A 21571-nucleotide genomic window follows, 5' to 3' on the forward strand; every position below is an offset into this window, starting at 1 on the left:
TGCAGGAAGCAGCCTGGGGGGCTGAAAGACCAATCGAATCCCACTATGATGTTCCTCTTTGCGGTTTCCTGGTTCCGCCCAAACACAGCCGAGGTTTTGGAGTGAGCTGACTTGAGTTCAATACCGGGGAGAGTGGGGGGGGGGGCGGTGAGACCCTTTCATTTACAGGAATAAAGGCTGCCTGGCTCTGAGGGTGGTACAGGAGCTCCTGGGTGTCTGGAAGATCAGGCGCTGTGCTGAGGCTCCGGATGGCTGGGTTCTATTATGGCCTCTGCTGTTAATGGGGCTTTAATGTCTCTGGCTCACTTAGGATTTTCCCTCCTAGGCTCTAGAAGTATTCACCATCCAAGCCTAGCATGGCCACCCTTCCTCCCCTGGCTGAGTGCCAGGCCAGCATGGGCCTGAGTGATGCCCCCTCCCTGTGGAGGCCAGTTCAGCCCCCAGCCTCAGTGCGCCCCCCACCAGCAGGCCGAAGGATCCGACGGCAGCCATCAGAGACCAGGAATTCTTGGCTGGGGCAGGCAGGAGTCATGGATTCCCCCAGTGATGACGTGGAAGACTGTGATTCAGAGGGGGATCCAGCCGGCAGCCACAGGAGGAGGAGTCCCTGAGCAGGTGAGAGATGGGTGGGGTACAGACAGCAGTGCTGAGCTGCATGGTATACATCGCGGTGGTGCCCATAGACCCTGCCGTCCTATCCCAGCATGCACTGGTGGGCTGCACAGCCCCCAGCCCTGCCCATCTCTGGCTCCAGGGGCTCCCAGAATGGGGGGTGTCTGGGGCAGCAGCGGGACAGTGCTCCTAGAGCTGCCAGGGCAGGAATAATGCCCCCCAGGAGCCAGGGCCGTAGGGGTGCCAGGTTTGCATCAAAGACCAACGGGTCATGGGCAGCTGGGGATAAGATGGACAGCTCAGGGGGCTGAGATACCCTCTGACCCCCCTCCCATCCCAACACATGCACCAGGTAAATCTGCCCCCCCCCCCTTGTGCAAGAAGCAGCTAGAGCTGCAGACTCAGCGCACAAACTCCAGGACGACAGGGCAGTTAAGCAGATTTAACGTGGAACCTTTCCACGCTAGGGGGGCTGGCTCCAATCCAGCCCTGGGGCAGGGGGCCTGGGAATGAGACAGGGGGCCTTTCCCCTCCCAGGGGTGCCAGTTCTGGTCTGGATCCACCTTGTGTAAGGCATGTTTGCAGGGTCTCAGCCCAGTTCTCCACAGGACACACACACAGCCCTGCCCGTGGGCACTAACCCGCCCCTTGCCGGCATCCCCAGCACTGGGGCTAGGCAGCTGAACAAGCCACCTTGGGAGTAAGAGGTGCAGCGGCAGGGAGAGCAGGGCGGGGGGCTCTTCAGGGCTCCCCCCGAATCAGACTCCAGGATGAATCTCCAGCAGATTTTCGGGGTATAAAGCACCCCCTCCATCCGAGAACACTGTGCTGTGTTTCCCCTCCGGGGGCTGAGCACGGACTCTTGGGGTTTTGCCCCAGAGGGGAGTGGGGTCTAATGGGTTAGAATGGGGGCTGGGCATCAGGCATCCTGGGTTCAATTCCTGGCTCTGCCCCTGGCATGAGTGAGTGAGTGATTTCCTCTCTCTAGTGCTCCATCCTTCTGTGGGGGCTGAGCTGGCTCTGTTCATGTTCCCAGAGAGGCTGAAGCCAGCAGGACAGTGGTCTGGACTGCTTGGGGCCATGCAATGTCTAGGCAGGGATGGGGAAGCCCTGGGCCTTGATAGGGCTCAGCGAGGGCTTGACTAAGGGCTCTAACCTGCCTGTTCCGCACCACCCCTGCACTCCAGGAAAGCAGGCCCTGGGCCCCACGGAGCCAGTGTGGAAGCTCAAGATGCACCTGCATCTGTCAGTCCCTCAATAAACCCTAATGCTTCCATCAGCAGCTGTGTCTGTCATTCTTACTGCGCAGGCCTGGAGGGCTGACCCCCGTGCTCCAGGGCAGTGGTAGGTGGTGCTGTGCTGGAGGGAGCAGGACAGGGGCTCAGTAGGGGGCACGTGCCCCTTGCAGTCAGTGCTGGCCCCAAAGTCTGAGTCCAGGGGGCCGAGCTCAGGGCTGGGATAGCAGTGGCTGCAGGCTGGCAGTGAGGGGCATCAGCAGGACTGCTATATCAGTTGGCTCCATTTCCCGGGCTGCCCTGTATTGCTTGCTCCATTCCCCAGAAAAGATCAGCTCATGGCTCCAGCACCCATAGGCAAGGCACTTGAGCAATTGAGCCCATCTGCTCCTGCCAGAGTGGCTCGTGCTACCCCCAGGCCTTGGAGCTGCCACTCACTCTTAAAGGGCCTGCCCCAGGAGGGTCTGCAATAGAGTCTCTGCAGGTCCTGGGCAGTGCTGAGTGCCAGTTGCCTCTGGGGTGGGGCATGGGGGCTGTTCACACAGGACTCCCTCACCTGGTGCTGAGACGCAGCAGCGGGCTACCTGCATGCGCACACAGCACAGTTCATGCCATGACCAGCCGTACCCTAGTCTGGGCTTAGCTCCTCCAGCAGGGGACTCCCCACCCCCTTGCACACGCGCACACACACACACGCGTGCGCACACACAGCCTGGCTCATCCCCTCCAGAAGCAGGTAGCACAGCCACATACCCAGACTCTGCTGTGGGTTTGTGTCCCTTTATTCACTGTCACGCTCACTCCAGCCAGGCCTCCCTGGGCATGCACCATTTAACCACCAGCCCCTTGGCACAGCCTCAGGGAGAGAGGGGTGCCAGGGCAGAATAGATACCCTGCAGGGGAGGTTTGAGAGGAAATTAAACTATCCCCCAGCCTCACTCTGCCATGGGGGTCACAGCCTTGGGGAGGGAGGGGTGAGGCACCGACCCCACAGTATCAAGGTCCTCCAACTATCAGGGATTTAGGGCAGCCCCAGTCACCTCCAAAGGAAGCTCCATCCCCTCCTGCACATCTGGCACATCTGGGGAAGGCTGCCCCCTGCCCTAGGCTCCCCCTTTGCACAGGTCTGTCAATGTCCCTGTCCCAGCCCTGGGTTCAGTCTAACCTCTGGAATCCAATTCCACGCACAGGAGCTGAGATCAGAATCCAGCCCTGACCCCGTAGCCCTCAGGGGGTGACTGGATCTACACCTGGAGAGCTGAGTGCACACACTGGTTTTGCTGCGAAGTGGCTCCCCTTGTTCTACCTCAGCCAGGGCCTGTGTGCCACGAGCACTGGGGTCCCCGGGGCAGGGGAGGGGGGTTCAGTTGTTCCCCGGGGGTAGCTTCGTTGCTCTCCTCCTGTCTCCAGGCACCCATCCACGCTCCTGGCCGTGCACCGAGTTCATAGAGGCGTCCCAGCCGCTGTGCCCGGGGTGCCCTGTGGGGGGCACGTCTCCCCACTGCGCATGATGATCACCGGAAAATAGAGGGCGTCGTGGTAGCAGGGTGGATTCCCCAGGGGCTGCCTCTCTGCCCCGCCCCCGCTCAGGCTGCGGAAGATGCCGCGGCCCAACGAGAAGCGGCTGCGGCTGAAGGGCAGGCGGGCGTAGAGGGCCCGGGTGCCGCAAGAGGGGAGCGAGTTGCTGCTCAGCGTGCGACGGCAGCGCTGCCAGCCCCGTAGGTAAGCCCCGCCTGCCATGACCGCATCCATCAGCACCGCCTCTGAGTAGCTGGGCACCAGCTGGCGGTTGGAGCAGATGTGCCACTCCAGCTCCGTCATGTCCACCGTGGCCACGCGTGGGATGGGGCGGCCATAGCCAGGGGGCTCCAGGGAGCCGGGCCCGTCCTCGGTACCGAAGAGCTTCTCCACGTGGTAGTGCACGTTGGCCGTGCGGTACCCGGCCAGCACCCGCAGCGGCCAGGACAGAAGCGCCAGCGAGGCTGCCCAGAAGGCCCAGCGCCGGGCGAACCAGGGAGGGTGCCCTGGCTCAGGGAAGACCATCAGCTGCTCCTGGAAGTTGACATCCTGCAGCCGCATGCCCTCTCGTGCCTCCAGGTAGTCGTCCAGCCCCTCGTTCTGGCCGAAGAAGCGTGCCCGCTGTGCCAGGTAGGCAGCCTCGGCCCGAGCACTGGCGAAGCTGAAGCACTTGGTGAAGCGCAGGCGCGTGGCCGGATGCTCAGCCAGGCCCAGCAGCTCCTTGGAGACATCGCGCACGCCGTGGGCCGTGTAGTCAAAGTGGCTCTCAGCCACGTGGGTGTTGACCCGCTCGTGGTACACCTGGGTGGTGGTGTAGGCATCGCCATTGCGATAGCGGGTCACCTGGCGCGTCCGGCGGACGTAGTGGTAGCTCACCGCCTTCCACCACACGCAAGGCGCTGCCTGCTGCATGCGCTGCACCAGCTGGTGCACGCTGGCCGTGCTGGCCCGGGGCTGGCGCCGGGCCTGGGCAAAGCAGTGCCAGCATTCTACCAGGTAGAGCAGGTAGAGCATGGCCAGGAAGGCCAGCGGGATGTAGAGATAGCCATCGGAGCAGGGGCTGGCGTGATAGACAGTGGAGGTTCCCCGGGCTGCTCCATCAAAGGCCAGGCGGGTGACGGTGGACAGGTGGCACCAGGCCACGGCACCAAAGCAACCATACATCAGCAAGGTGAGCAGGAGGCACCGCCAGTGTGACTCCCGCCACAGGGAGCTGCTCAGGGACTGCTTGAGGGGGCGCTGCTGCTCCAGGGAGAGAGAAACACAGTTAGTGGGGAAAGGCCCTGTGTCCCTTTCCCGGTCCCCTCGCCCTGAGGCTGGATCAGCGTCCATGCCCCGCAACAGAGGAAGGTCCCATTTCCTTTCCTCCCACGCCCGCCAGTCCCCCCCGAGCAGCCCAGAGCTGCTGCCCCCTGGAGAGGAAAGGCCGCATGTCCCCTTCCCTGCCCTCCAACCTCCAACTATCAAAAGGGCTGGCCCAGGCCAGACAGCACTAGCCAATCAGAATGCCCGTGAGCAGGCTCTTGGCTGGAAAGGGGATGGCCCCTCTGGCACAAGGCCCAGCTGTGCCCACAGCGAGCATCTAATCCGCCCCCACCCGCCTTCCACCTCAACAGCATCTCGTGGGCACCAGGCAAAGTGCCAACTACAAATGGACTCCTGGGGGCAGGGCAGGGCTAGGGATGCAGATGCATCAGCACCAATGAGCTCACTGGGGGATGGGAAGGCTCAGGGCCAAATTAACCACCCGACTTTACCCCCTATGTCCCTCCCGCTCCCAGAGCTGGGTATAGAACCCCGGAGTCCTGGCTTCCCCCGCACTGCTTTGGCCCATTAGATCCCACCCTGAACTGGGCCTAGAGCCCAGGAGTCCTGGACCTCTGCTCACCTCTAACTGCCTAGCCCCCACTTGCCTCGCAGGCCCAAGGACAGAACCCAGGAGTCCTGGTTCCTACTGCCCCCTGCTTTAGACCTCAGGCCTCTCCTGGAATTGAGAACTGAACCCAGGAGTCGGGGCTGCCAACACCCCAGCCCCCATTCCCTGCCACTGGACCCGCAACCTCCCAGAGCTGGGAATGGAGGGGTGTGCCCAGGGATGTGATGGGGGGAGACGCAGGGATCAAAACTGCCCAGAACTAGCCAAAGCAGGACTGCCCCGCACGTCTCCTCCTGCCTCTGCGATTACCCCCCTCCCCCACCCCGGTGTTCCCTGCAGGACTGGCGGGGGCAGAGAAAACAAGTGCTCCCCACCCCATCCTTGGCCAGGGGGGATGCCAGCCCCAGCAAGCCCTCCCCCCATCTCTGCCTTTGTCCCGATCGAGCCCCTCACGGTCCCTCCCCCTCCCCCCACACCCAGCCCCAGCAAGAGACGCCGCCACCAGCCCCAGCCGCTCTGCTGCAATGCAGAGCCCGGCACCCGACCCGCCTCCCCGCGACGGGCCCGACAGCAGCCCCCACACCCCGGGCCAACGGGGTCCCCCAGGCCCGATCCAGCCCCGGTGATTCCGGTGCATCGTCCCTCCACATGGTAACGAGTTACCGAAATGCCGGGGGAACGGAGCGGGGGAATCGCCGTGACCCCCACGTCCACAGCCCCATACACCCCAACCCCGCCTGTCTCCCCGTACCCCCAGCCCCGCCTACCCCCAGCCCCCACCTCCCATCCCCCCAACGCTGCCTACCCCCCAGCTCACACGCAAACACACCCCCACGCCCTGCCTGTCTGTCCTTGGTGGGGGGGGAGTTCCCAGCAGCGCTTCCCCCCCCCGCAACTAGCCCCTGGGGGGAGAGCACCCCACCCCTTGCGCGTGGGGGGTCCAGGATCGGGCCCAGCGCTCACCTCCTCCCGGTGCGGGTCCCCCGCGGCGGGCGGGCCGGGCAGCGCCCCCTCGCCGAGCATGGCTGTTGCTGGGGGCTGCGGCAGCCGGGATCGCGGGCACCATGGCGGGGTCAGACCCAGCGCGCCCCGGCCCGAGCGCGGAGCCGCCTCCCCGCCTGGTGCATCTTCTGCGCCCCGCTCCGATTGCTCCGTGCGCCTGCTCCGCCTCCCCCGGCGGGGCCCTGCCCGCGGCGCCGGGGCCGCCTCCCTCCTGCCCCGGTGCCCAGCTTCCCCTGCCCAGCACTGCGCCCCGGCTACACCATCGCCCCCGGTTCCGCAGCCCTACTCCCGTGCGCCCAGGCGCCCCATCGCAGAGCCCCCCCCACATCCACCCTCCGCCGTCTCCAGTGCACCCAGGTGCCCACCTCCCCTGCCACCCAACCCAGGGCCCTGATGTCCCCTGCAGCCCAGGGGTCTCCTGTGCCCCCACCGCTCCCATTCCTGCACCGCTCTGTCCCCTTCCTCCCTATGCCCCATCCCCTCATGCCACCCACCCTACACTGCAGCCCTGTGCCCCAGAGCCAGTGTGCCCCCCTGCCCGCCATACACACAGACACACAGACACACACACACACACAAGCACACCCTGCTCTCACTCACCTGTGCCCTGCGGCCCCTTGTGCCTCTTGACATTCCCCGCTCCTGTGATCCCCTCTCTCCCTCTGCACCACCTTCATCCCCCGCTATCACCCAGCCCGGGGGCCCTGCAACCCCAGTGCCACCCTGTCCCTGCACCCCCTATGCCCTGCACCCCAGTGCTACCTGCACATCCTACATGCATGTGTCCCCTGAACCCCCACTCCTCACCCCCCAGTGCAACCCACACCTCCTGTCCCTGCACTTCACCCCCTGTGCCCTATGCTACCTGCATGTGCCCCCAGAACCCCCATACCTCACCCCCTCAGTGCGACCCACATATCATGCTCCTAACTGACCCTCTTCCCCCAGCCCAGGTGCCATCCTGCAACCCCCCAATCTGTGCCTCCTGCTCCTACCAACCTGCAACCCCTGACACCATCCCCAGTGCCTCCTGCCCCCCCTCCGTGCCTACAATCCCCACTCCCCTTGCTCTCCAATACCCTTCGGGGTGCAAGGCGTCTCAGCTCTGCATTACCAAAGTCCGACTATGCCTCCTTCCTTTCCCCTCCCCCCCCCAACCCCCATGTTGTTGCATTTTGGAGATGGTCCCTAAGATGGATAGGAATTCAGTTCCCCCTAATGCCCCTGGCAGAATGGCTGGTCCTGACTGCCCATGGATTCCATTGCTCAGGTAAGAGAAGTGAGACTGGCTCCACTGCCCTCCCCCCAGGCCTCCTCTCCATCTCTCCCTGCAGCTCTCATGGTGCCAGGACAAGGGGACAGTGCCCAGGCAAGGGAGCCCCTATCTCAGAGAACGTGTGCAGCATGCAAGACTTCCTTGTGCAGTGTGCAAAGAACGAGATTCCCTGGAGACTGGCATGAGAGTCAGTGGGTGAGCTGCAGAACTCCCTGCCACAGGATTTATGGATGGGAGATTCAAAGGCCAGAAGGGCCTGTTCTCATCCTCCATCCTGACTCCTGAATCACTCAGGCTGGGTACTTCCCCACACGGATCCCTGCACCCCACCCAGAGCTGCTGGCTAAGCTGGAGTTGAGCTTTTAGAGAGACACCCAGTTTGGATTGAAAGACCTCACTTGATGGAGAACCCCCTTCCCCCATCCCTGGGGCAGTTGTTCCAAGGGTGAGTCCCCTCTCCCTGTTGAACATGTGTCCCTCAGTTCCAGGCTAAATGTGTCGGGCGCTGGCTCCCAGCCCTTGGCTCTTGCTCAGCTTTTGTCTGTGACATTAATGAGCCCCCAGCTCCAAGAAATCTCCCTGTGGGGGTGCTGAAAGGCCAGGATTGAGCCCCTTTGGTACCTTCTCTGGGATAAACTAAATGCAGCTCCATCAGACTCTCCTTGCAAGGCAGGTCCTCCAGGCCTCGGATCCTTCTTGTGGTTCTTCTCTGAGGCTCCCCTTGATTTGTCACCAGCCTTTGGAAGAGTGGTAACTGGATGTGGGTGTAAGATCCAATCTCGATCTCACCAGTGCTGTGTGCTGTAGAGGGGATTCACCTCCCAGCTCCTGCTCCATGTCCCTCAGACATGCCAGGATCACATTCACCCTCATACCAACAGTATGGCACTGGGAGCTCCTGCTCAGCTGATTTGCACCAGCACTGATGAGTCCCTGCAATCCTGGATACAGCCCCCAGCCCGTGCTGTGGTCAGGGCTCTCCAGCCAGGCATTGTGGAGTCATGCCTGCTATTAGGTGAAGGTCCAACTGGTCCAAAAGGGACGGTGAGTTAAGCAAGTCACTTTACTCAAAACCCTGTAATCTTGGGACTCCAGGAACTGGCACTTTACATAGACCCCTCTGGGGCAGGCTCTCAGCAGGTGGAAATTGACCAGTCTCCACTGAAGTCACCAGTGTGGGGATGACTTTCATGCACTGAGAATCTACTACCAGTAGCGAATAACTCCACCTGCAATTGGGGCCAGCCAATTGGGCCGTGGGAGGGTGGGAGTCAGTGGCCCAAAGTGGGGGTGTGCTTTGGGGTGCAGATGGGGCCCAATGGGCTTAGTCTCCCAGTGATCCCTGGGATTTGACTAATTCCTGCAGGCTCTGTTTTTAAAAATGTGCTAAATTGTTATTCAGATATGAACTCTCCCCATCCCCCACATCTGTGGCCAGCAAAAACCCCATTGGTGGCTGCCTCAGGCTCCTCCGCTTCTCTGTGTATTTATTGTTCCAATTCCCCACAATTACATCAGGATCCTAACACCAATTGCTATTGGCCAGTAGCTGAGTGCACCTTCCCCAGGGTATTGTGTAGGGGAGGCGTGCACTCATATGCCTGATATTTTCCTGGCTCTGCAGGTGTACCTGACAGAGCTGTGGGATGTACAGCAGTCTCGGGGGCAGGAGAGGGGTCGCTGTTAACTCTGGAAAAAGCCTTGGTGGTCATAGTGGATAAGCAGCTGAGCATAAGCTTCCAGTGTGATGAAATCCTTTGATGCACAAACAAGGGAATCTCAGGTAGGAGAAGAGAGGCTCCGTTACCTCTGTATGTGTCAGGGCCCGGGGTGCAACCACTGCTGGAATCCTGTGTCCAGTTGTGGTGTCCACAATTCAAGAAGGATCAGGTTCATAAATTGGAGAGGGGTCAGGGAAGAGCCACAAGAATGATTAAAGAATTGAAAATGTGCCTTAGATGAGAGACTCCAGAAGCTGAACCTGCGTACCTTAACAAAGAGCAGGTTAAGAGGTGGCTTGATCACAGTCTATATGTACCTACATGGGGAATGGAAATTTAACAACGAGATTTTAAATCCAGCAGACAGAGATCTAACATCCAATGGCTGGAAACTGAACTGACACAGAGCCAGACTGGAAAGAAGGCATATTTTTTTTTTACCAGCAAGGGTAATTAATCGTTGGAGCAACTTCCCAAGGCTCATGGTGGAGTCTTCATCAGACAACTTTTAAATCAAGAATCAATGTTTTTTCCCCCCCTCAAGTAGCTGCTCTAGTTCAAACAGGAATTAATTCAGGACAGTCCTGTGGCCTGTCACATGCAGGAGGACAGACTAGATGACCACAATGGTCCCTTCTGGTCTTGACATCTGTGACTGTATGTGCAGTGCGGGGGGCACTGGTTGGCAGTAGCCACTAACCTCTGTACAGAGAATAGATCTAGTATGCAGAACCCTGGCTGAGCTACTCCCTCGCCCGCTCTGCTTGCCCCTTCGCAACTGCTGGCCCCCGCCCCCACACTCCTGGCACGTAGAGCTTCATCCACAGTAAACACGCATGCGCCACTCCCTGCTGCCACACATCCTGCCCTCTGACTTCTCATTGGAGCAACTGGGTCTGGATTGATATCTCCTGAGCCAATCAGTGTGACCGTTTGTCCAATCCACGTGCGCCGGCGACCAATCGGAAGTGGGGAGCGTGTGGCCGGGGACGTGGCCGCTGCCGGGTTTCAGGGTCCGGTACGAGGCGCCCGCAGCAAGCGAAGGGCCCGTGAAAGCGCCCGTGGGGGGGCCCGCAGCTCATTGTTATTCATACCCACAAAGCCCCGCGGAGGCCGGCCGCGCGCTGAGCCCGCCATGGCCTATCACCAGGGCTACGGGGGGCAAGGTGAGTGCGGGGCGCGGGGCGCGCCCTCTCCTGGGGGCTGCGGGGCCGTTCGCCCCCCCCTTCCCGGTCCCCGCTGCTGCCTCCCTCGGGAGGCCCCGGGCCAGCGCCAGCCCCTGCCAGGCTGGTGTCTCCGCCGCGGCCTCCAGCCGCCCCCGGGCTCGCGGCGTCGGGTTCCCGCCGCTCCGGGCTCCCCTGGCCCCGCGCGTGGGCAGCTGTGGGGGCTGGACCCCAGCGGGCACTCGGGGGTCTCTCTGGGGCAGGGAGCCTCAGGGCGGTTTGGGGGCAGCGCCCGGTGTAATGGGGCTCAGCCCTCCTGACACCGTCCAGGGCCCGGCAGGAGCTGGGGTGGGGGGACCCCAGGCCCTGTGTGGGGAGGGGCGATGCCAAGGGCCAGGACTGCTGTGATGTGGCGTGAGTTAGTTATACGGTAGAATGGCCCCCCCACCCCAAGTCGGGAAGAAAAGACCAGCGTGTCCCTATTTCCCAGCTGCGTCCCATTCGCCGCTCCCCACCAAGGCACTTACTCACCAGGAGTGAGTCTTGATCTTCTCTTTGAGAAGCTGAGCAGCTGGAGCTCTTAAAGTCTTCGAGTGAGAGACTTCATTCTTCAGCCCCCAAGTCGCTTTGACGGCTCCTTTCTGCACCCTCTTCCGTTTTTCAAGCTGTGGCCCCAGAACCAGATGCCCTGTTCCAGTAAGGGTCTACCCAGTGCTGTGTGCTCCTACCTACACCTACTCTGGTTACAGATTGGGTGACTCCAAGGGTCACCTTGGTCCTCATTGCCACAACATGGCACTGGGAGCTCATAGTTAGTTGCTTGTCCACTTTGACCCCTGGATCCTGTCCAGAGTCACTGCTCTCCAGGAGACAGTCCCAGCTCGGTCGGCACGGCCTGACCCCCTTGTTCTTAGATGGGTTGCCAATTTTGGCTGTATTAAAATATAGTGTGTCTGAATGGGCCCTGCTCCCCAGTTGATTCAGCTCACTTCATATGACAGCCCTGGCCCAGTCATTGTTTATCAATCTGCATGTTGTCTGCACATCTGATCAACGTTGATTTTATATGTATTGCAGGCTCCAAGCACCGAGTCCGGGGCCCCATTGTCCCTCCTGCCCCAGACCCCCACCAGCTCTTCGATGACACCAGTGCTGGTTTCCCACATGCACAAGGCACTCCCGCCTCAGGAATCGACATGGGCTTCAACACCCTACTGGCTGACCCAATGGCTAACGTGGCCGTGGCGTATGGCTCCTCCATCGCCAGCCAGAGCAAGGACATTGTCCACAAGGAGGTACGGGAGGGACAAGACCCAGACCCCTGCATTGCACAGGGCTAGAATGGAGGGGGCTGGGCAGATTGGGGGTGTTGAATGCTCTGTAGCCCCTGGAGTCTGCATACTCTGCCCCCCCATGGTCGGGAGAGTCCTCCCCTATGTGGCAGTACCCCCTCTGCTGGGCAGAGGGAACTGAATCTCCATGGTCCTTTCACAAAAGGGAGCACGGTCTGCTTGTTAAAGTGAGGGGTCTGGAAGTCAGGACTCCTGGGTTCCTTTCTCAGCTCTGGGAGGCGAGTGGACCTCGGGGGCCAGGATTCCTGGGTTATATACCTGGTGGTGGTAGGGGAGTGGGATCTAGTGGATTAGAGCCAGGATGGGCTGGGAGCCAGGACTCCAGGGTTCCCTTCCTGTCTCTTTGCCTCAGTTTCTTGTCTATAAATTGGATCTGGCCCGCACAGGAGAATGGGGAGGTGTCGCTAGTTGACTAGTGATGGGCTTTGTCCTGCCAGGATGCCCCAAGCGCAGTAAGCCCCTGTCACACACATCCCATTTTGCCCAGTGCAGTAATCTCCTTGTGCAGCCTGGTGTGATTAGTCCTCCATTATGCCCCATAGCATGACCCCCTGCTCTTCCTGGCACAGTAAGTCCCAAGTCCCCTTTCTGGTTCCATAACCCGTCTCTCTCCCTGCACAGATCCACAGGTTCATGTCCGTGAACAGGCTCAAATATTTTTTCGCCGTGGACACTGCCTACGTGACCAAGAAGCTGGCACTGCTGCTCTTCCCGTATGCACACCAGGTACAGGACGCCCTTGCCGTACATCCTGATGCAGAAGCTGTGGGGTTGAGAGTCATGACTCCTGGGTTCTCTCCCCAGCTCTGGGAGGGGAATGGGATCAAGTGGGATAGAGGAGCATGGGCTGAGAGCCAGGACTCGTGGGTTCTATTTGCAGTTCTGGGAGGAGATTGTGGTTCAGTGGGATACTGGGGGGGGATGATGGGGGGTTTGCCTGGGAAACCAGGACTCTTGGGTTCTAGTCCGGGTTCTGCCATTGGTTCAATTGCATCATGATGATGTCTGTGCCTCAGTTTCCCCTGCTTAATGGATAAGGATCTGCAAGGCTTAGAGGCAGTATCTAATCACTCTCCCTTCTCTTTAGAACTGGGAGGTTCGGTACAGCAGGGACACACCCCTGACACCCCGACAGGACATCAACGCACCCGACCTGTACATCCCCAGTGAGTATGATCAAGCAAATAGTGATGGGGAAGGGGCCTCTCCTCCTAGCCAAGGTTAGTCAGGTCTGATGCCCTCCACTCTCAGGCCATTCACCCACAGCCCCAGGGGCCAGGGCCTGATGACCCTTCTCCTAGGACTGGTAGCTAGGGTCTAAGGGACCCCTTGTTTCTGTCTGTATCTAGTGCGAGAGAGAGAGCAGTTGGGAGGTGTCAGAGAGAGAGGGTGTGTATGGGAATGAAAGGATGGTGGAGCGCATGAATGGGGGCGGGGGTCAGTGGACAGACTGCCCGGTCAATTAGGCAGACAGACATAGCTAGCACTGTCCCCTGGGAGGCTGATCCCCTCCCCTCACATTCCCTGTCCTGTCTATGGGTTGTGTTTTCCCCTTAGTGGAAGCTCTAGCTCATGCTTCATCTGTGTCTCTATTTCAGCCATGGCCTTTATCACCTACATCCTGTTGGCCGGCATAGCCCTGGGCCTGCAGCAAAGGTGAGTCCTGCTTCCCTGGAGCCACCAAAACTCTGAGCCCACCTTTCTCCCACAGACTTTGTCAGAGGCGCTCTCCCCTTGCAGGCAGCGCTGACCCCAATGCCCTAGCACAGTGGGTCCTTTGTTCCAGTGATTCCCAGGTGTGGAGGATCCACCTGGTGTTTTCCTCAAAAGCTGAGGTGTGAACCCAGGTGTCCTCCTAGCCAGGTTCCAGATTGGGTGACTCTACCTGTCTCTAAATCCCTGCTACAGTTTCTGTCAGTTGCAGGATTCTCCCCCACTTCCTCTCTCAAACTCGGGTGTAGCTTTGCTATGTGCTGGTAAACAGTCCCTGCACCCCACTCCAGAGGTGGCTGCGTCTCAATGCCAGGCAAGGGATCCCTGTATAAATAGCACCTGCACCCCACCCCAGAGGCAGAAGTTAAGGCTGATTTGCTATCATGGTTCCTTGGCAGGTTCTCCCCGGAGGTGCTGGGCATGTGCGCCAGCACTGCCTTTGTGTGGGTCGTTATCGAGGTCCTTGCCCTGCTGCTGAGTCTGTACCTAGTGACAGTGCAGAGCGACCTCACGCCCTTTGACCTGCTCGCCTACAGTGGGTACAAATATGTGGGGTGAGTCTGCACACAGGACAGCCCTGCTGCCGCAAGCCAGCTGGGCGGGCAGCAGTGCCAGGCAACTCCCAGGGATGGGGGTTCAAGGCTACAAATGTGGGGCAGAGGTTACAGAAAACTAATTTTTTGTTTTCATTAAATTATTTTCATTTCAGCCTAATTATCTAAATTTTTAATGGAAAATTTCAGTATTTTGGCAAAAATTTAAATTCTGATAATATTTCAGTTTTGCTCAAAAATTTTTGGGGAAAAACTGCTGTTAGGGCAATCATGGGAGTTATAGTCCTGGAGCCTCAAGCCCCCATTCTCCACTGTGCGAGTTTCCCTTGCACAGACTATATCTCCCATGATGCACCAGTGGGGTGGGCCTTGGGGTTCTGCTGGAATGCGGGGCTGGACCGGGTAATGCTGGGGTGGGGTTGGGGGCTCTGCCAGGGTTGGGATGACTGGATGGGGCGAAGCTGAGAGTGGGTCTGAGGTGTCCAGCTGGGAACGGGGGACTGGGTGGGATGATACTGAGGGGTCCCACCAGGGTGAGGGAGCAGGCTGGATGACATGATGCTGGAGTATGGAATCTGGTGCATCTGTGCAGGGAGGGGAGATCTGAGGAGCCCCCTCTCACTGCCTGGCCCTGCCCTCCCCTAATTTCTGTCTCCTCCAGGATGATCCTGGCTGTGCTGGGGGGGCTGCTCTTTGGCAGTGATGGGTACTATGTGGCCCTTGCCTGGACATCCTGTGCCCTCATGTACTTCCTGGTGAGTGCAGGGCCCAATACGGACACCTACAGCCTCTGTAATCTCTAGGGCCAGCCCCTATATAGACACATAGGGCCCCCATAAATCCCTGGGACTAGGCACCCAGGAATGGGGGTTGCTTCCTATAGCAGCTATAGCCCCTGTAACCCCACAGGTTGAAGGTGCTTGGGAATGGAGAAAGGGAAAGAGCCTCAGAAGTGAGCGAGGCCATGTGGCCCCTGGGCCGTTTGAGGCCCTCCCATTGGGCTAGTCTCCAAGGCCCCGTCCCCACAGGGTGGTATCTGCCAATCCCAGCTGCAGGGCGGTGGCAGCAGTAGCCTTTGAACATGGGGCATCATGGGACTTGGTAATGGCTCCCTCAGCCACAGTAGCTGCAATGTTCAACTCACCCCATGGGGGCAGCACAGTCCCCACAATCCTGAGAGGTGGGGCCCTGGGCATGGGGCTGTGTGAGGAGAGGAGTGGGCATGGATAATTACCAGTTCATCCCCCATGTCTAATGCTGTGTCCCCACAGCTGAGGTGGTGGCAGGGAGAGACAGGGGCAGGTGGGTTACCAGGCCAGGCTCCCCCCTATATCTAATGTTGTCTTTCCCCAGGCACGCTCCCTGCGAATGAAGCTGCACCCGTCCCTGGTGCCAGATGGAATGGGGCATCCCAGGGGCGGTGGGCGTGGTCAGACCTATGTCACCCTGGGGGCTGCTGCCTGCCAGCCACTCATCGTCTACTGGCTCACCTTCCACCTGGTCCGCTGAGATGGGGCAGCATAGCGCCTGGGGGACAGTCCTTCCCAGACACATGGACTCCTGGGACGCCCCCAGACGTAGAGGCACCCAGGACACACATCCTGCAATGCACAGCTGGCGGGGACCACACACAACCTGAAGCATGGACACCTCAGACCCCCATGCGGGGTCTGGCAGCCAGGACTCCTGGGTTCTATCCCTAATTGGCTGGGTGACCTGAGGCGCGTCCCTTCTCCTGCCTATGCCTCAGTTTCACCCTCATTATGAAGGAGGGATGATAACACTAACCTGCCCTCTGGGACTTCCCCAGCCACATCACCTCGGGTGCAGGGCCCTATCCCCCCACCTCCCTTCTGCTGGTGAGTATTTGGTCCTTCAGTCCCCTGCGGTGGAAAGTAACCCAAAAAAACAGTGTTTCCAGCATATCAGTGTTTTCCTGGAAAACTCCATCAAAACCCAACACTGGGAGAGAGGGAATAAAGAGTCCTGACTAACTAGCAGTCTGTGTGTCAGTGCTGGGCCATGGTGCTAGGGGGAGCTTTACAGCAGGGAGTGGGGCAGTGGCCCAATAGGGGGCACTTTGCCCTTGCAGCCCTGGCCCCAATGCCCAGACATGGTACTAGGCGGGCTGTGCAGCAGGAAGCAGGATGGGGGCTCAGAAGGGGAGCATTCTACCCTTGCAGGCTTTGTGGACCCCTCTACACACAGCACTAGTACAGTGCCCCTCAATCGCAACCTGAAGCCACTCTGCAATTTCTGTCCCATTCATAGAACCATAGATTATATATATCACAGAATCATAGATATGTAGGGCCGGAAGAGAGATCTAGACCAGCCTGCTGCTCTGAGGCAGGACTGAGTACACCAGGGATCTTTGGGATCATCTACTCTGACCCGTATGACACAGGCCATGGGACTGAGCTGAATTAATTCCTGTTTGAACTAGAGCAGATATTTTAGAACAAATCCAATCTTGATTTAAAAATTGCCAGTGACGGAGAATCCACCACAATCCTTAGGAAGTTGTTCCATAGTTAATTATTAAATTGTTAAAAACTTGTGCCTTATTTCCAGTCTGAATTTATCTAACTTCAACTTCCAGCCATTAGATCGTGTTAGACCTTTGTCGGCTAGATTGATGAGCCCTCTGTTATCCAAGTGCTGTTCCCCACTGGGTACTTCTAAAGTGTGACCAAGTAATCCCTTAGCTTTCTCTTTGTTAAGCCAAATAGATCAGACCCCTGGAGTCTCTCACTATGAGGCATGTTCTCTAAGCCTTTAATCATTTTCCTGGCTCTTCTCTGAGCCCTCCAATTTATCAGCATCCCTCTTGCATTATGAACTGGATGCAGGATTCCAGCAGATGCTGCACCAGCGCCACCTACAAAAGTAACAACCTCCTTTCTACTCAGTCTTCCCCTATTTATACATCCCAGGATTGCATTAGCCCTTTTGGCCACAGATTTACTTTGGGAGCTCACATTCAGCTGATTATCCACCACGACCCCCCAAGCCCTTTTCAGAGTCACTGCCTCCCAGGATAAAGTCCCCCATCCTGTAAGTGTAACCTACATTCTTTGTTCCTATATGTATAACTTTACATTTTGCCATATTAAATCACATATTGGTTGTTTGCACCCAGCTTACCAGCTCGTTCTGTATCAGTGACTTATCCTTTTCATTATTCACTAGTCCTCTCATCTTTGTGTCATCTACAGACTTTATCAGCAATTATTTTTTGTTTTCTTCCATGTCATTGCTAAAAATACTAAACAGGATAGTGCCAAAAACCAGTCACTGTGGGACCCTAGTAGAAACATATGCACCCAGTGATGAGTTCCTGTTTACAAGTACAACATGAGACAGATCAGTAAGCCAGTTTTTAATCCAGTTAATGTGTGCTGTGGTGGTTTAGTATTGATCTGGTTTCTTAAGATAGACTTCTGTAAGTCATTTGCCATGGTACCCCAGGATAAGTGTTTGACATCAACACTCATCTTTGACTCTCAAAAAAATATACCAAGTTATTCTGACAGGCTCTATTTTCCATAACCCTATGTTGATTGGTTTTAATTATACCACACTTCTTTATTAATTGAGTTCTATTATGTCAGTCATTCCATTATTGTGCCCTGGAGTGATGGAGGTGGGAGGTTCATTAGGGTTTGGTATCTTTACAGCTCAGGGTTGAGTGTTTGGCTGTAGGGGGCTTTGAACCCACGTGGGGGACAAGTGCAGGCCCTGCTCCCTGCAGTGCTTAAAGTAGTCTGAAAAAGGAGTTGCGGGAGGAAGAATTTCAAGGCCATTATCTTTGAAAACTCATGGCGCTCAGGGGAGGTCCCGGACAACTGGAAAAAGGCTAATGTTGTGCCCATCTTTAAAAAAGGGAAGGAGGAGGAGGATCCAGGGAACTACAGGCCAGTCAGCCTCACCTTAGTCCCTGGAAAAATCGTGGAGCAGGTCCTCAAGGAATCAATTCTGAAGCACTTAGAGGAGAGGAAAGTGATCAGAAACAGTCAGCATGGATTCACCAAGGGCAAGTCATGCCTGACTAATCTAATTGCCTTCTATGACGAGATAACTGGCTCCATGGATGAGGGGAAAACAGTGGACGGGTTGTTCCTTGACTTTAGCAAAGCTTTTGACACGGTCTCCCACAATATTCTTGCCAGCAAGTTAAAGAAGTATGGGCTGGATGAATGGACTATAAGGTGGATAGAAGGCTGGCTAGATTGTCAGACTCAATGGGTAGTGATCAATGGCTCCATGTCTAGTTGGCAGCTGGTATCTAGCGGAGTGCCCCAAGGGTCGGTCCTGGGGCCGGTTTTGTTCAATAGCTTCATTAATGATCTGGAGGATGGTGTGGATTGCACTCTCAGCAAGTTTGCAGATGACACTGAACTGGGAGGAGTGGTAGATATGCTGGAGGGTAGGGATAGGATACAGAGGGCCCTAGACAAATTAGAGGATTGGGCCAAAAGAAATCTGTTGTGGTTCGACAAGGACAAGTGCAGAGTCCTGCACTTAGGACGGAAGAATCCCATGCACCGCTACAGACTAGGGACCGAATGGCTCGGCAGCAGTTCTGCAGAAAAGGACCTAGGCGTTACAGTGGACGAGAAGCTGGATATGAGTCAGCAGTGTGCCCTTGTTGCCAAGAAGGCCAATGGCATTTTGGGATGTATAAGTAGGGGCATTGCCAGCAGATCGAGGGATGTGATCGTTCCTCTCTATTCGACATTGGTGAGGCCTCATTTGGAGTACTGTGTCCAGTTTTGGGTCCCACACTACAAGAAGGATGTGGAAAAATTGGAAAACGTCCAGCGGAGGGCAACAAAAATGATTAGGGGACTGGAACACGTGACTTATTAGGAGAGGCTGAGGGAACTGGGATTGTTTAGTCTGCGGAAGAGAAGAATGAGGGGGGATTTGATAGCTGCTTTCAACTACCTGACAGGGGGTTCCAAAGAGGATGGATCTAGACTGTTCTCAGTGGTAGCAGATAACAGAACGAGGAGTAATGGTCTCAAGGTTGGGTATTAGGAAAAACTTTTTCACTAGGAGGGTGGTGAAATCTCCTTCCTTAGAAGTTTTTAAGGTCAGGCTTGACAAAGCCCAGGCTGGGATGATTTAGTTGGGGATTGGTCCTGCTTTGAGCAGGGGGTTGGGCTAGATGACCTCCTGAGGACCCTTCCAACCCTGATGTTCTATGATCTGTAATTTTCCACAGCTATTAAAGTGCCTTCACAGCTGCCTGACCCATCAAACTGTCCCTCCTCTCACCCCCTATTAACTCTACCCCCACCCCCGCCTCCTCTGCACCTCCTGGGGGAAGAGCACTGTAGCAGCTCTGATTGGCTGCTTATACCACAGGAGGTGGGGCAAGCAGCCAGTCAGAGCCCCTTTGCCCAGCACTTTAACCCTTGCCTCCACTATAGCCCAGGCCTGCTGCAGCACAGGGATGCAAGGGTGGGGAGGGGACCGGACAGGGAGTGAGCTCTGGCTCATCCTGCCTTCAATGCTGCTGACATTGTCATTCTGCCTCTTGCCACCAGGTGTCAGTGCGAGCCCTTTGCGAGCCCAGCACACAGGGCCCTTTGCTCAGGGAAGCAAATGGAAGCAGATGTATTGGATCTCCACAAACTTTCCTCAGCAGATGCCCTGAGTTACAGGGGCGCTGGAACCATGTGTACAGTGGGGGCGCTGAGAGCCATTGAACCCAACTGTAAACGCTGGATATGAAGGAAACTGCTTCAAACCAGGGGGGTGCAACAGCACCCCCCGTTCCAGCACCTATGCCCAGTTATGAGCCAGGGACCCCCCATATGGGCCAGAGCAACTATCGGTTTCCACCCCAGCTCTGCCAGTGCCCCTCAGTCCTGACCCGCAGCCCCCTGATAGCCCAGCCTTGGGCTCCCCTTCTGTCTCAGGGTCTGTTAGTTAACTGCTCATCATCACCTTGCAACCACTCCCCCCAAGAGCAATTAATGCTGCAATGCTGACCGCAGCAGTTGTGGGGGAGGCTCCCAGGTCTCCTGCCAAACCCCCTCCCCCACCACTTCCCTTCACTGTGAATCCAGCACCTCAGTCAGCAGGGATGGGTGGGGGCAAGAAAGACAGGTAAGCTCTACCCCTCCTCCAGCACTGTCTTTCCCCCCACCCCAAGCTCTGACCAACTCCCCCACTCTCCCCATTTCTGCAATATCTGGAGGTTGCTGGCTCTTCCAATTAAGCAGAGATCTTGGGCATGGGGGGGTGAATGAGGTGTGAACTCTCCCCCACCCCCCTCCAGTGAGCTGAGTCTGGAACCCCACTGTCCTGACACCCAGCTCATCCCACTAGTTCCATGGCCTGTCCCGCAGCGAGGACTAAAACCTAGTAGTCCTGACACCCAGCCCCCACCTCCCACCACTCTAACCAATAGACCCAGACCCCACAGGCCTGGCGGCCAGCCTTCCCAGCTCTAACCCTGACACACCTTGCACAAGCACCATCACCCCTGCCTGTGCGCCCAAAAGCCAGCACCTCTTCCCTCCGCCCCCCCCCCCCCCAGGGAAAGGCCCTGTAGTCCATTCCCTGCACCCCCACACCAGTCTGTTTCCTCCGCCCTGGGGCTGGATTGGCTGTGGTGCCCACCACCCCCACCCCCCGCGCCCCGAGGGTAGGACACAAACACACGCTTGCTCCCCCAGCCCAGTCTAAGTGTGCCCATATTAAATATCCTGCTTTGTTTAATGGAGAAATGGAGCGAATCAAGGACAAATTCATGAGCATTGCAGCAGGCGGGGAGGGGGGAGCTGAGGGCAGCCCCAGGCCAGCAGCTGGGGTCCTGTGGCTGGAGATGGGGCCAGCTGGGGAGCGGTCAGGTGGCAACTCACCTAAACAGATTAAATCCATCAGTGCTGCAGCTCATGGCTAATGTGCTGGAGCAAGTAGGGAGGACAGTGAGCACTGGCCATTACATAACAGCTCCCACCCTGGCGGCTGGGCTCCTACCGGTGCATTCCCCCACCCACCCACCCCGGCCAAACCCCAAAATGCTGATGGGTCATGTCTCAGTGCCAGGCAGGGTGAGGGAGGAAATCTGTATAAACAGCCCCAGCACGCCACCCCAGAGGCAGCTGCTGCTCACTGCCAGGCGAGGGAACCCCTGTATAAACAGCCGCCATGCCCCACGCCAGAGGCAGCTGCAGCATGGCGCCAGGAAAGGGATCCCTCGCGCCATGGCTGTGATGGCGCCTTCCCAGCAGATCAAAGCCTGGGGGAGGTGGCTCTTTGCCAGTGCAGGGTTCTCGTTCACAATCTCTCCTGGCAGCATAGTGACAAATTTGATCCGAGACTTGATAAATGGCCCAGAAAACAGCAGTTGCTGATTATTCTCGAGCGCTTCAAAGAGCTTTGCAGCCCTACAACTGCCCCAGGAGAGAATTTTACTGAGCTCATTACAGAGGGGAAACATGTCAGCGAAGAGGCTTGGACCTAGGAATCCTGGCTAACAGCGCCCCCCCCACCCAAACCCCAGTCCTCTCCCAGTGGAGTGACAGAGCCC

At 57.7% G+C, this 21571-nt stretch overlaps 2 protein-coding genes across 3 annotated transcripts; one reads left to right on the top strand and one right to left on the bottom strand.

Moving 5' to 3' along the window:
* Window positions 1–1136: 1136 nt before the first annotated feature.
* On the bottom strand, window positions 1137–6321 carry TMEM151A (transmembrane protein 151A). Its single transcript, XM_074959702.1, has 2 exons — window positions 6205–6321; window positions 1137–4607 (listed from the first exon to the last, which is right to left on the bottom strand). Exons 1-2 carry the CDS (start codon window positions 6262–6264, stop codon window positions 3291–3293), a joined length of 1377 nt encoding a protein of 458 aa, XP_074815803.1. The 5' UTR covers window positions 6265–6321; the 3' UTR covers window positions 1137–3290.
* Window positions 6322–10190: 3869 nt separating this feature from the next.
* YIF1A (Yip1 interacting factor homolog A, membrane trafficking protein) lies at window positions 10191–17578 on the top strand. 2 transcript variants are annotated; one of them, XM_074957811.1, is made up of 8 exons: window positions 10191–10406; window positions 11481–11698; window positions 12377–12481; window positions 12843–12921; window positions 13354–13411; window positions 13867–14022; window positions 14684–14777; window positions 15376–17577. In XM_074957811.1, the coding sequence occupies exons 1-8, from the start codon at window positions 10376–10378 to the stop codon at window positions 15529–15531; spliced, it is 897 nt and encodes a 298-aa protein (XP_074813912.1). In that variant the 5' UTR covers window positions 10191–10375; the 3' UTR covers window positions 15532–17577. The 2 variants fall into 2 exon arrangements, with proteins under 2 accessions (XP_074813912.1, XP_074813911.1); XM_074957810.1 differs by lacking the exon at window positions 10191–10406 and having other exon boundaries at window positions 11435–11698; window positions 15376–17578.
* Window positions 17579–21571: the final 3993 nt, after the last annotated feature.

Source organism: Natator depressus, chromosome 7 (assembly GCF_965152275.1).
Source record: "Natator depressus isolate rNatDep1 chromosome 7, rNatDep2.hap1, whole genome shotgun sequence".
In the NCBI taxonomy this organism is placed as follows: Eukaryota; Metazoa; Chordata; order Testudines; family Cheloniidae; genus Natator; species Natator depressus.

Coding starts and splice junctions, on each gene's coding strand:
- TMEM151A (XM_074959702.1), bottom strand. CDS start 6,264: ATGCTCGGCGAGGGGGCGCTGCCCGGCCCGCCCGCCGCGGGGGACCCG. Junction 4,608..6,204: donor GGGACCCGCACCGGGAGGAG/GTGAGCGCTGGG, acceptor TCCCTGGAGCAG/CAGCGCCCCCTCAAGCAGTC.
- YIF1A (XM_074957810.1), top strand. CDS start 11,435: ATGTTGTCTGCACATCTGATCAACGTTGATTTTATATGTATTGCAGGC. Junction 12,482..12,842: donor TCTTCCCGTATGCACACCAG/GTACAGGACGCC, acceptor CCTTCTCTTTAG/AACTGGGAGGTTCGGTACAG. Junction 12,922..13,353: donor ACCCGACCTGTACATCCCCA/GTGAGTATGATC, acceptor TCTCTATTTCAG/CCATGGCCTTTATCACCTAC.